Consider the following 14973-nt stretch of genomic DNA (forward strand, 5'->3'; position numbering starts at 1 on the left):
CTCTTCAGAAAAGGGGCCTGGTGTCTTAGAAGTGCAGGGTGTGACACACTGTCTGCTCCTGCCTCTCCCTAGAAGTGTCCTGCCAGGAAGCAGCCTTTTCAACACCTGGAAATGGCCCATCTTTAAAACGGGGACTGAGAGGCATTAGCTTTCCACAGAGAGGCAGATTCCCTGAGCCCAGGGCTAGTGGTCAGGAGACCTGGATTCTTCTCCTGTGTCCACCTTCCACCTTAGCTTCTGTCCTGGGGCAAAGTCACCGCCCAGTGATTCCATCTGTAATGGAGAAATGATGCTCTCCTGAATTTCTCCTTAGATGCTACAAAATATTCAGTTGTAGGCAGTGCTAGCATATCTATCTAGAATCCTCGAGGAGGGGTTTCTGCTTCCTATAGTTCTTACAAGGACCTTTTACCTTTTCCTTTTTGTCTGCATACACACATGCTCTTGCATGTGCCTTTTATATACATGTGAAGAATTAGTACTGGGCGTATCCAGTTGTTATTAATTGAAAACTGGTCCTTGTGGGAAAGAAAAAGATGGTGTTAAAGGTAATAAGCAACTATCATTTATTGCACATTTGTTATTGCCAGGTCATGTGTCAAGCACTTCCCATCAATTATCATATTTCATCCTCTTAGTAGTCTGAGGTAGGTTCCATTATTTTCTCATTTTATGAAGGAAAAAATAAAAGAAGTAATTGGCCAGTAAGTGGCAGGCATGGGATTCATTCCAGTCTGATTGAGTTCAAACTCTAAATGCCTGTTATCAAGCACCCCCATATTCCTTGTCATACTTGCTTATCTTTACATTTTTGTAGAACCTTGCTTTTTCTTTATTATGCTTTATCATGTTTCAAATATTAGTTTTGAGAAAACCAGTTGAGTGGATTTCTAAGAGATGTTATTTTTATTTCCAGCAATGTAGGCTGTGATTCAGTCTACGTTTTGTTAATTTGGGGCCTTGGGTTTTTCTTTTGTTACACCCAGAGCCAGAAGACCAGGAAGAGGCAAAAAATGTCCTAAAGATCTTGGCGGATCTTGCATCAGTATGGGCCAGACATAAAGACCCTTCTCTTAAATGATCATGAACAGACCGTGTCTGGGAAGAATATTAGTGCTTGGAAAGTTTATTCACCCAGCAAATATTATTGCTCACTTAGCATATCCTAGGCAACGGGTTGCACAAGACCTAATTCCTGCCCTCAGATAGCTCACAGATGAAGAGCTGAGAGGGAGAGACTTTTACTTACCCATTATCATTTATAAAGAGAAAAGCATAATGTGGGGTTGCAGAGCACAGAGTCTAGGTAGATGTCCAGTGTTTGAATGCCCAATCTAGAACTTATTGGTATGCGACAACCTTGGCCAAGTGATCTCACTGCCATAAGCCCGGCTTCCCTATCTGTAAACTGGGGATAATAATGGTACTTTCTTTACAGGGTTGGGGTAAGGATTAAGTGAGATAAGCTGTATAAAGTGCTTCACACGGGGCAAATATAGGATGGAATTGTTATTTCTGTTATCTTTATCTTCCTTTTTTTGTCTTTGGTGATATAATTTGAGTGTGGTGGATTGATGATCATATTTTCAACAAGTAGACAGGGGAAGATTATGGTTTTTTTAGTTGTTAGGTTTTCAATACTGTAGACATCTTAATGTCTTAATGTCAGGAAGAGGTACAATTTATGTTTCTTTCTCAATAAAATCTTTATCGTATTTTTGCCTTAATTGAGATTTAGCGAATAATCAATATATTTTAAATAATGTTAACAGGTTGTTAACAACAACACAATATTGTTGTTGGGACATATTCTAAGCACTTTATATGTCCTAAATCATTTAATTCCCATAACTGCTCTTTGAAGAAATGTGCTGTCTGTCTAGATCTCTTTGAATGATTTACATTCTAATGATCTTTATTAAAAACATATCATTTTCCAAGAAATATTTTAATTCCAGAAATTAATTTTAGAAATAAAAGAATAAGCTGAGTGTGATTTATAACTTTGCTAGATTTAACTAACTTGATGTCCCCAAACTGCAATAAATGAATGCAAAGCATAACTTTTGAGATTGATTTGAACAGATATATATTGAACAGTTACTACATGTGAGCGATTCAACTTGAGACCCTATAGAGGTTACAAAGATGAATAAAGAATGTTTTACCCAATAGGGCAAATATTATGTGAACACCATCTAAATCACTTTCTGGTACTTTTAGGTTGGCAGCTACCCATAACACAGTGATGTGTTAAATTATCCCTGCCCCAACCTTGAGTTATTCCACTACCCCTATTATGGTATTACAGCTGACACCCCGCTTAGATACTGACCACAGAGCAGCTTCAAGAGTCTCAGGGATCCTGAGTCATATTTTGGAACTTATTGGTTTACCAATGTCTTTTGGTTGATTTCACTGTTATGTATTTTCCAGATTTTAAGCTAATGTGGTAGGAAGAGGAGGTAAGAAAAAGAACATTTTTACATTAAAATATCATGGCCAGGTGCGGTGGCTCACATCTGTAATCCCAGCACTTTGGGAGGCCGAGGTGGGTGGATCACCTGAGGTTAGGAGTTTGAGACCAGCCTGGCCAACATGGTGAAACCCCATCTCTACTAAAAATACAAAAATTAGCTGGGCATGGTGGCAGGCGCCTGTAATCCCAGCTACTCAGGAGGCTGAGGCAGGAGAATCACTTGAATCCGGGAGGCAGAGGTTGCAGTGACCCGAGATCACGCCGTTGCATTCCAGCCTGCGCAACAAGAGCAAAACTCTGTCTCAAAAAAATATATATATACACACATATGTACATATATATGTGTGTATATATATATGTGTGTGTGTATATATATATATATATGTATATATAAAATACCAGACGGAGTTTGTTGTTTTTTGGTGCAGTTGAGGACTTGGTGACATTTAAATAAGAATAATGTTTATTACTGCTTCTCAGAAGATAGAAAAACCTAATTAGAGATAATATATAATTTCTGGAGAGTGAGCCTGGCTAATAGTAGATAACTTGCCTGGGGGTAAAATACAGATAAGTGACAGTTCATTTCAGCATCCAAGGCTTTATAGCTTTTACCTCTTTCATGACAAAATAATCATGCTAATTCCTTAGGTATATACAATACTTTCTAGTGTGCCAAGCGGTTTCACATCATTTCATGAACATTGCACGGCCTGGCAGGTAGACATGATTAGTAAGTCCATTTTGTAGATTGATCAGGGAGGGTCAGTGGTTTGCCCAGATTTGGAGTGAATGAAGTGGCATTTTCAAGACCCACATCCCCATCGTTTGTTTTTTGCCTCGTGTTCTGTCCCTGTGCTGTGCCTTTTCTCTGACACTAGGGGGCAGCAATACATTTGCATTTGTTTTCTAAATTCTGGGAAGATGCATTACAAATAGAAGGCAATGACTTAGATTTGAAAAGTGGAATAGGGGAGGATATTCTAGAATTTTTTATTTTAAAAGGTACCTGTAATACCTACAAACAGCTCATTTTCTTTTTTACATATACCTACCACACCCACATTGACTACAAATAGAAATGGTTGTTAAAAACAAGATGATAAATGTGGAGTGAATGAGCTGGAACTAGGGTATGAATTTGGTGTACAGGTTGAACAGTCTGTGTATAAAATTTCCAAATCTATGCCCAGGAAATTGAGCCTTTCTGAAAGTTTGAAGAGGATTCAAGATACTGGTAATGTGTATTGATTTTAAACTTCAAGGCCCAGATTCAGATGCTTTGGATACTTATCCCATAATATGTCTAGCCCTAGGATCCATGTGGCCATGGATTAAGTACTGCAGTATTTTAATGAGGCCCTGGCATTTCCAATAGTCAACCTCAACCAAAGTTTCAGTAAGCCCTTCATCTGCCAACTCTGTGCTATGAGACAGTGACTCTGTGTGAAAGTAGAAGTGGAGTTGGAGGTGTTTCAGGATCACCTGGGGAGCCTTTTCAAACCCCACATACGTATACACCATGCATGCATGCTGTAAACAGTTAAAAATATGTATACTAAATTCTAACAAGGATTTCAGAAAGAACAAATGGTTGAAAAGCACTTTTCAGAAATATAAAACACCACAGCAAAGTAAAAGTAACAATTTTGAAACAGGCCCAAAAGCATTCTTTTTTTTTTTTTTTTTGAGATGGAGTCTCACTCTGTTGTCCAGGCTGGAGTCCAGTGGCATGATCTCAGTTCACTGCATCCTTCGCCTCCGGGGTTCAAGTGACTCTCCTGCCTTAGCCTCCTGAGTGGGGATTACAGGCGTGCCCCACCACGCCTGGCTAAATTTTGTATTTTTAGTAGAGATGGGATTTCACCATGTTGGCCAGGCTGGTCTTGAACTCCTGACCTCAGGTGATCTGCCCACCTCGGCCTCCCAAAGTGCTGAGATTACAGGTGTGAGCCACCGTGCCCACCCAAAAGCATTCTTAAACGATAACATTCTACATTAAACATTTTCTTCTTGTGAAGAGGCCAGGACAAATGAGCAGGGGAGAGCGAATGTGTGTCCACTTACATGTCTGTGTTTGCATGTTCCTCCTCTTCAGTTCAGCCATTGGAATGGCCAGGTGTGCCTCAGACAAAGTTGATATGCTTTTTGAACTGTATTCACAATTCTTATTGCCTTGTTTCATTGATATATCCCCTTGTGTTTCCCAGAACATCTCGCTTTGCTTCATTCCCTGAATACTTGGTAGTGCAGATAAAGAAGTTCACTTTTGGTCTTGACTGGGTTCCCAAAAAATTTGGTAGGTATCTTTTGCATGCTTTCGCTTAAAACATCAAATGAGCCATTTAAACAACATGGCATGTGAAAGAGCCCATGTAGTTGGCTGCCACAAACAGTTCCACTTCATTCTTCCATCATTCTCACCTTTCTGTTTTGAATCAGAGTATATGATAAGAACTGACAATAAAAATTGCCACCTGCTTACCCACCTCTCCAGTTATGGCTTCTGGAATGACCAAATTCTAAGAGTGTAAACAGAATCCTCACATTGTCAAATAAACAGTGCTTTCAAACTTTAATGTGCATATGAATTACCTGGGATCTTGATTAAAACGCAGGTGCAGATTGGGCAGGTCTGGAGTGGGCCTGCGATTCTGTGTTTCTAACAAGCTCCCACGTGATGCTGATGCTGTTGGTCCTACTGATGCTGTTGGTGCTGCTGGTCCACAGACCACACTTTGAGCAGCCAGTGGTTGAAGATGCAGTCTCCTCTTAGCATCTCTCCTCTGCCTCTGAGCAGGCAGGTGTGGCTGATGACATTCACTTAATAAAGTAGAAAAAGCCAGTTGCATTAGACAGTAAAACAAAAGGATGTGATTTTGGCTTCATGAAGCTTTCTTTATGCTAATTTTTAAAGTTCCTGACCATTGTTAGAGGTTAATTTTCCAGACAATACATAAAAGCCTTTCTCCAGCATTATAATCTAATACAAAGGGCGTTACTAAGTTGTCCTCAGTGGTGTAGAAGAATGTACAGTTTCTCAAGCAAGTACCTTGGACTCTTTGCCAGTCTTTTAAAGTTTTTATGTTTTTAAGTACTTAAGAAAAAACCCAACTCAATCTTACGCTGGTTAACTAAGCACTCGCCTGAAGGAGATAGGAAAAAAGGATGTAGAATCTGCTGGAGTGATTTCCTAGAGACCTCCAGTACTAACAGTTACACAGCACTTTTTTGCCACGTGAAATTGTGCTGGGCTGTTACTGATCCTGCAGGAGATCCTCCCTTTTCCTGGCAGAATAGTTTTGTGAGCAGGGGAAGGCAGAGGGCAGGATGCTGACCACTCAGCTTTTCTTCTGTGGACCTGAAAAGTACCTGAGAGAAAAAACTTTCTTGCTCTGAAGGCTTTGAATTGCCTTGGGAATAGTTTGCTTATTTTCTTTGTCCTTGGAATTTCTGTAAAGGAATACAAAATTTGAGTAATATTTCATCGACTTGCTGAATTTTAAGGAACCTCAAAATTTTCTTCAATGAACCTGAATTTTTCTCATAAGGAGCAGTTGCATTGATTTTGTTGGTCAGTTTTTATGTTTGGTTTTGCTACCCCCTGAAATTTAAATTTGCTTTTTTACACTAAGCTTTGTTCTTTGGGTTGTTTTAAAGTAGGATTTATGAACCTGGTTTCATAACTGATTTTGGGGATAGTATTTTCAGGTTGTTTGCTAGCCCAAAAGGTGTATCCTGTACCAACATTTGAACCCGTTTTTCATTATTATCATCTGAATATGTGCAGCACTAAATCTTGACAGGGTATTAGTCTGACAGATTTTGTGTTTGAATAAGTCAACACAATAACAGAACCAAGAAGTTAAAAAAAGTGCTGTAAAGATCATACACTTGAGATTCAATTAATGTCTTTAAAACTTCATTATTTATTCAATACATTAGTTACAATATCCACAGTACCCATTATGATCTGAGAATGGGTTGCATCATCAAATGGGGTTGGCAAACTCAAATGCCTAAAAAGGACAGGGTAATAATCTAAATGAAAGAACTGGGCTGAGTATAGGAAGCTTGTAGCTAGCTATCTTGGCCTCGCTTGGGTGTTCCCACTTTAAATAAAGAGATGGACTAGAAAAACTGCCATGAGACTCAGAGTAGCACAAATATGATGCTCAGGGAGCAACAAGGAGCAGTGGGGTCTGTGTCAGACTAACATTGCACCATTGTCTAGGGTAGAAACTGGAGATCAGCTCCAGACGGTTGTTACATATGAGAATATGCTACAGCTTTATGCTTTTCAAAATAAGCTGGAAATCTGGATTTTACCTTAAATCTTCTGATTTAAACGTTGGAATTTGTTGTCCACACTTTTTTTTTTTTTTTTTTTTTTTTTTTGAGGCGGAGTCTCGCTCTGTCACCCAGGCTGGAGTGCAGTAGCGCGATCTTGGCTCACTGCAAGCTCCACCTCCTGGGTTCACGCCATTCTCCTGCCTCAGCCTCTCCGAGTAGCTGGGCCTACAGGTGCCCGCCACCACGCCCGGCTAATTTTTTTGTATTTTTAGTAGAGACGGGGTTTCACCGTGGTATCGATCTCCTGACCTCATGATCCGCCCGCCTCGGCCTCCCAAAGTGCTGGGATTACAAGCGTGAGCCACCGCGCCTGGCCTTGTCCACACTTTTAAAATATCAAACAGATTGTGTCTGGGCCACACATGGTCTATGGGCTGCCAGTTTGTGATCTCAGGCTTGACTGATTTGCTCGTTTGGTGTGAAATCCTGCCACCCACTGTATTTTCTCCCTGGGTTCTCCACTAATATCTGATTAGTCTTCATGAACCTGCTGGTCGAGCGACATATTCTAGAGAACTGAAAAACATCCCTTAGCTCTGTCTAGACGCATGCATGTAGAGTTATAGTGCTGGTATTATAATAAGGTGATTATGGAGAGTCCAGTGGATATAATCTCTCTCATTTTGCAGATGTTTCTATTGATATGCCAGACCTACTTGATATCAACCATCTCCGAGCCAGGGGGTTACAGCCAGGAGAGGAAGAACTTCCAGACATCAGCCCCCCCATAGTCATTCCTGATGACTCAAAAGGTACCATCTCCTGCCAGGAGAATATGCTCTACCTTCCCACCCTGTTCTATAGGAACAGTCTCTTTCTTCCACCACTGTGTTGCTGCTACCACCGCCACCCATTGGGGGTTTAGCTGCCTTGCTGTGATGTAACCCACCACTGACACACAGAAGGGAGGCGTGGCTGCAACGGTAAACATAAAATAGACATTGTGAGAGGCACAGACCCATCATGTGTGGTTGAAATGGACAGTTTTTTTCTGTAGGCTCTTAGTCTAGGGAAGCTGTGTCATTCTTGGGAGTACCTTTGGACAACCTAAAGGGGAAATTGAACAGCGCGGGTTGGTTTTAAAAACTGTGACGGCATCTCACCTCCCCAGCTTTGTTACTGCTTCATAGAAAGGAAGAGGTTTGAGTTTCTCTTTGACTCTGTGACCCCATCACTGGTCATTGTTCAGAATACATAACTTTTTTTTTTTTTTGAGGTGGAGCCTTGCTCTGTTGCCCAGACTAGAGTGCAGTGGCACGATCTCAGCTCACTGCAACCTCCACCTCCTGGGTTCAAGCAATTCTCCTGCCTCAGCCTCCCGAGTTGCTGGGACTACAGGTGTGTGCCACCGTGCCCGCTTAATTTTTTTTTTGTATTATTAGTAGCGATGGGGTTTCACCTTGTGAGTGAGGATGATCTCAATCTCCTGACCTCGTGATCTGCCCGCCTTGGCCTCCCAAAGTGTTGGGATTACAGGCATGAGCCACCATGCCCAGCCTCACAACTTTTTAATGGAAAAGGATATGCCAAAAATAGTTGTCTCACCTTTGTGGATTCAAAAACTGTGTCAGAAAAATCTTGGTTTAATTATTAGCTCAGTTATCCTGATGAAATCAGTTTCATTCTGGCTTTGTTTGCTCACCTGTTTACTGTTCATCTTCCTAATGAGTAAATTAACTCATAATGACAGAGCACTCTGGGACCCTCTACTAAATGTTTTCCTTCAGTTAAACAGTGAAGGTGACCATGGTCAGGTATAAAGGAAGGGTAAGATGAGTCTAGAAGGAGCAAGATAGGATTCAGATAGGCATCTGTATTATGTTGTTCTCTAATGCTGGGTCAAATGCTAAATTATAGAGAAAGAGTAGAGAAGGGACATTCTAGGTCACGTAGTACAGATGGTTCATTAAAGGGGTTAAAGAAGGATCAGCATGGGCATCAGATAAATACAAGATGGTTTATTAGTACTGCTCCAGCTCCCTTTGATGTTCATAATAGAATCTTTGGTTTGTAGTTATACAGAGCTCTTAGAAATACAGAGAGAGGGCCAGGCACGGTGGCTCACGCCTGTAATCCCAGCACTTGGGGAGGCCAAGGCGGGCAGATCACGAAGTCAGGAGATTGAGACCATCCTGGCCAACATGGTGAAATCTCGTCTCTACTAAAAATACAAAAATTAACTGGGTGTGGCTGCACATGCCTGTAATCCCAGCTACTCGGGAGGCTGAGGCAGAAGAATCGCTTGAACCAGGGAGTCGGAGGTTGCAGTGAGCCGAGATTGTGCCACTGCATTCCAGCCTGGAGGCAGAGCGAGACTCTGTCTCAAAAAAAAAAAAAAAAAAAAAAAAAAGAAATACAGAGAGAGGCCGGGCGTGGTGGTGCATGCCTGTAATCCCAGCATTTTGGGAGGCTGAGGTGGGAGGATCACTTGAGCCCAGGAATTTGAAACCAGCCTGGTCAGCATAGTGAGACACTGTCTCTACAAAAAATAAAAAATTTAAAAGTTTGCCAGGTGTGGTGACTGGTGACATGTGCCTGTAGTTCCAGCTACTCAGGAGGCTGAGCCAGGAGGATCACCTGAGCCTAGGAGGTCGAGGCTGCAATGAACCATGATTGCTGTACCACCTTCTGGGTCTGGGTGACAGAGTGAGACCCTGTCTCCAAAAAAAAATTTTTTTTAAAGAAGAAATAATAGAGAGATAATAGGGAAATAGTGGTTTGTTTGGATATTAATCAAAGCATCATGTTTTAACCAACCTAAATGCCTGAAAGCTATTACTTTCTCTTATTACTGAGGCTGGGGTGGTCTGTGTGTGGTTGAGGGACTGACAACAGTGTGTGGTCCCCAGGAGTGGGGAGGGCATTGGGAATGCCCTGGATCAATGGGTTTTCTTTTTCTATAACTCCTCAACATGGTTTGGTCTCATTTTCTGTCCTCTCCCTTAATTTCCAGATCGCCTGATGAACCAATTGATAGACCGTATGTATCTTTAAAAATGTTTCTCAATGTCCTACTATTGTTATTAATCTGATGAATTTGTCTGTGAGAGTTCAGTAAAGAGGCATTGTTCTCTTTATACACTCTTCCCATCTGGGAAAAGTGTGTGTGCAGCTTTTCCCAGGTGGGAACAACTCTGTGTCTGCTAGTCAGTGACACGCTGATCAGGTGGCCCGTGGGGCTCAGGAGAGTGACCATTAGCATGAAGCTAACTAGCCCTGGGTCAGAATCTTGGCCTGCCGTTTATGACTGTGTGACCTGGAGTAATTTACTTACCTTCTCTGAGCCCCAGTTTCCTCATGTGTGAATGGGGCTAGCCATGCCCTTTCTTCCCTCTCTGGCCACTGAGTAGACGTCTTTGTGCAATGGTGGCACAGTGGTCAGTCACTTTTTCCTCTCCTGCTATCAGACACATAATGAAGACACACAGTTGACAGGACATGATAGTGTTAATTAATGCTCTCAAGGATATTAGTTTGATTGGATTCTTTGTTAATTTTATAGCCTTTTAGTTCCTAATCCTGTGGGAGTTGATACTCTTGGTTTTCTAGAAAGAACGTAAAAAATAAATGATAGACAATATTTAGATATTAACTAGGAGAAAGAGAAAGCATTTAACACTAGATACTCTAAATCTTTTGGTCTGTAAAGTCTTTCAAGACAGTAACTAATATTAATTTAGGAGTTTGAATCTTACACATTGAGAATGATGGATCATGTAGCTTAGACCTCCATGTTTCCTTTCTTGAGACAATTATGTTTTGCTGATTGTTAGAGGAGTAATTAGAGTCAGCAAGGGTCAGCCTGCCATGATCTTCACATGAGACCTGGTAGGACAATGGGTAGCCTGGGACATACTATTCCCACTGTGAATAATCTAATTGTAATAGCCACTGCTAAAGTTTTTGAATGTTTACCATGGATCATTTAGCATTTATTGTTCCATAAATTCTTTCAATGGTCTACAGCTCTACTTTTTATAAAACAAGGTCCCAGATCTCACTGGGACAGGTCTACAACTCTACTTTTTATAAAAAAGGTCCCATATCATGGTAGGAAGGGCAAGGCAGGTGACATTTTATAGAGGATCAAACTTCCTAGATCTAGGAAGTTTTGGAGACCCAAGACCTGGGACCAGAACTAGGGCTAGGAGTTACCTTGCTTCTCATGCCACTAGACTATCCTGGCATGTGAGAGGTTTGCTGATTGTGCCTGATGCTGTGGAGAGCTGGCCTGCAGGATCTCACTCCATGGGAATTGATGGGCATTTGGAATTCACTGTGCCAGAGGAGCCTGCCTCTGATGGTGAGAGCATGCAGCCATTTTTTAGTGTTGCTGGTTTGGCCATTTATTTCCTCCTGGATCTAAGCATGCTGTCTTACCAACAATCAGGAGAAAATAAAGCTATCTGTCATGAACTGACATTTGCATCCTACCTTTGTTAAAAATTTTTTTTTTTTTGAGTTGGAGTCTTGCTCTGTCGCCCAGGCTGGAGTGCAGTGGCACAATCTCGGCTCACTGCAACCTCTGCCTCCTGGGTTCAAGCAATTCTTCTGTCTCAGCCTCCCGAGTAGCTGGGACTACAGGTGTGCGCCACCATGCCTGGCTAATTTTTTGTATTTTTAGTAGAGACAAGGTTTCACCATGTTGGCTAGGCTGGTCTCGAACTCCTGACCTCGTCATCTGCCTGCCTTGGCCTCCCAAAGTGTTGGGATTACAGGCGTGAGCCACCGCACCTGGCCAGAATTATGTATTTCTAGTCTAATATTATAAACATGTATGTTTGAGATTATATCTATATCTTATATCTTTTAAGATTAAAGTCTTAAAAGATGTTGAAAGGTGCTCTACAGAGTTTCATAGTTTCTTTACTGTAGGATTCTTTATTACAGAACTTTTGAGTCTTCACTGTGCTAATGCACATCATGAATTTCTGAGGAGAGGGTAGACTATGTAGGTTTAAAAACTTATTTTACTACAGAAACCCCGTTTTTGATTCAGTGGTTACATCTGTTAGAACACTAGGATCCTGTAGAACACAATTTGGGAATCACTGTTGTCCAACATCATCGTTTTCTGAACATTTGACCTGGATAGGATGTTCTGTGTATCTTCCTTGTAAGAGAGCACTTTAGTAAATGCATTTTTTTTTTTTGTTTTGAGATGGAGTCTCACTCTGTCACCAGGTTGGAGTGCAGTGGCACGATCTCAGCCCACTGCAACCTCTGCCTCTGGGGTTCAAGCGATTCTCCTGCCTCAGCCTCCCAGGTAGCTGGGACTACAGGTGCATGCCACCATGCCCAGCTAATTTTTGTATTTTTAGTAGAGACAGGGTTTCACCAAGTTGGCCAGGATGGTCTCCATCTCTTTACCTTGTGATCCACCTACCTTGGCCTCCCAAAGTGGTGGGATTACAGGCATGAGCCACTGTGCCTGCCTGGTAAATGCATTTTCAATACAAAATTTTTGTAGAACAGCTATCTCTCTTCTCAGTTCTTCTACTGTTTGACAGAAAATTGACAGAAGTTTTAGTAGGGTCCTCACGACATGGAAAACCCAAGGGATATATTTTATTTTCCGGTTTTTTTCTCCTCTTTTGGTATAATTTGAGAACAGTGTGTATGTGTATGTATCCATACATACATACAGATTTACACACACATCTCTATCAATATCTATGTGTTATTAACACAAGAAAACAAAAGCCTCTGTATCTGAGCCCAAGTTACTTTGTAAAGCCGTCTCTTAATGTTTTAAACTTGTATAATTAAAAAAGGAACTTTTTCCTTCTATACTTAACATTTGCACTCTCCATTTCCCAGAGCTGCTTGCTTCCTATGATTGCCAGATGTATTTATAGGCCTGCAGTAACTTTCCATGAGGTTTAAGGAACAGGCTTTTACGGCTGTAGTTAGTGCTTTCTGTTCAAGTTTCAGTCATAGGAGAGGCTGCTGTAGAGGTCTTGAGAATGCTCTGAAAACGTTCTGGGAATACACTAAATCTCCCCATATGAAATTAGAGAATCGTTTTTCATTGCTTGGATTGTCCAGGCAATTAACCTGGTTCCTATTTGGGTCAAAGATTTAAGCTTAGCCCAAATAGCTTTAATATTTGTGTGGCTTAAAACTAAACAAAGTAAAACCGTTATCTACACCCAACAAAATAGCACTTTCTTTGGGTAGCATGTGGATAAGAGAGTGAAGAGCAGCTAAGACAAGAAGCGACAGTTTCCTCTTTCACACTAGAATATCCTGTTGTGCCCTGTAGCATCAGACATCGATGAGTCATCAGTGATGCAGCTGGCCGAGATGGGTTTCCCGCTGGAAGCATGTCGCAAGGCTGTGTACTTCACTGGAAATATGGGTGCCGAGGTGGCCTTCAACTGGATCATTGTTCACATGGAAGAGCCAGGTAGGTGGCGAGAAAATGGAATGGCTTTGGAGTCTGATGTGACCCTCAGTGATGCTGAGTCCTGGTCCTTCCAAGGCCCCTATGGATGTATCCCTAGAAAATGACTTTATAGTTCCTAATCTACTGCAGCAGAGGAGAAAGCCAGTCTTTGTCTTTTTTCTTCTTCTTTTTTTAAAAACAGCAGCTTTAGGCCGGGTGTGGTGGCTCATGCCTGTAATCCCAGCACTTTGGGAGGCCGAGGCGGTGGATCATGAGGTCAAGAGATGAAGACCATCCTGGCCAACATAGTGAAACCCCATCTCTACTAAAGATGCAAAAATTAGCTGGGCATGGTGGTGCATACCTGTAGTTCCAGCTACTCAGGAGGCTGAGGCAGGAGAATCGCTTGAACGCAGGAGGCGGAGGCTGCAGTGAGCCAAGATCACACCACTGCACTCCGGCCTGAGTGACAGAGCGAGACTCTGTCTCAAAAAAACAAACAAACAAACAAACAAAAAAAACCCCAAACAGCTTTATTGAGATATAATTCACCCCTTTAAAGTGTATAAGTCAGTGGCAAAAAGACCAATAGAAAGGTATGGGATATACTTCTAACTAAGCGATGATGAAAATTTGAAATGGAAACATGGGCATGAAGAAATGGAGGATGTTTAGTTAGCTTTTTCTTTTATCTACTTTATTAAGCTATAATGTATATATTCATCTGTTTAAAGTGTACATTTCAATGGTTTTTCATAAATTCAGAGTTGTGCAACCATTACCACTATCAAATTTTAGAACATTTTGTACCCTCCAAAAGAAATCTCATACATATTAGCAGTCACTCCCCATTTTCCCACTCACCCCAGCCCCTGGCAACCATGAATCTGTTTTCTGGATCAAGGGATTTGCCTGTTTTGGACATTTCATATAAATGGAGTCATATAATATGAGGTCGTTTGTGTTTGGTTTCTATCACTTAGCATAATGCTTTCAAGATTCATCTATGTTGTAGCATGTGTCAGTACTTCATTCCTTTTTATGGTAAAATAATAGTCTATTGGGTCGGGTCTGGTGGCTTACACCTGTAATCCCAGCACTTTGGGAGGCCAAGGCAGGAGGATCATTTGAGGTCAAGAGTTCGAGACCAGCCTGGCCAACATGGTGAAACCCTGTCTCTATTAAAAATGCAAAAATTGTCTGGGCATGGTGGCGGGCACCTGGAGTCTCAGCTACTTGGGAGACTGAGGCAGGAGAATTGCTTGAGCCCAGGAGATGGAGGTTGCAGTGAGCCGAGATCACGCCACTGCCCTCCAGCCTGGGCAACAGAGTGAGACTCCATCTAAAATAATAATAATAATAACAATAATAATAGTCTATTTTATGGATATATTATATTTTATCAATCTTTATCAGTTCATGGACATTTGGGTTATTTACATTTTTTGGCTTTTATGAACAATGCTGCTATAAACATTTTTGTACAAGTTTTTGTGTGGATGGACATTTATTTTTACCTCTCTTGAGTGGAATTGCTGTGTCATATGGTAACTCTATATTTAACTTTTTGAGGAACTACCAAACTGTTTTACACAGTGGCTGAACCATTTTACATTTCCACCAGTGATGAATGTGAGTTCCAATTTCTCCATATTGTCACTAACCCTTATTATTATCTTTTTTATCATACCCATCCCAGTGGGTATGAAGTGGTATCTTGTGATTTTGGTTTCCTAATGACTAATGATGTTGA

General features: G+C 41.3%; 1 protein-coding gene across 8 annotated transcripts in view; it reads left to right on the forward strand.

The window, feature by feature from the left end:
• The window catches only part of USP13 (ubiquitin specific peptidase 13), a 162411-nt gene that overhangs the window by 122497 nt on the left and 24941 nt on the right, over window positions 1-14973 (forward strand). For all 8 annotated transcript variants that reach the window (XM_063621757.1, XM_063621758.1, XM_063621756.1 and 5 more), the window contains 4 exons: window positions 4690-4778; window positions 7462-7584; window positions 9786-9812; window positions 13098-13241. In XM_063621757.1, the coding sequence (XP_063477827.1) occupies window positions 4690-4778; window positions 7462-7584; window positions 9786-9812; window positions 13098-13241 (383 nt within the window). The remainder of the gene's footprint in view (window positions 1-4689; window positions 4779-7461; window positions 7585-9785; window positions 9813-13097; window positions 13242-14973) is intronic.

Source organism: Symphalangus syndactylus, chromosome 17, assembly GCF_028878055.3.
Source record: "Symphalangus syndactylus isolate Jambi chromosome 17, NHGRI_mSymSyn1-v2.1_pri, whole genome shotgun sequence".
Lineage (NCBI taxonomy): Eukaryota > Metazoa > Chordata > Mammalia > Primates > Hylobatidae > Symphalangus > Symphalangus syndactylus.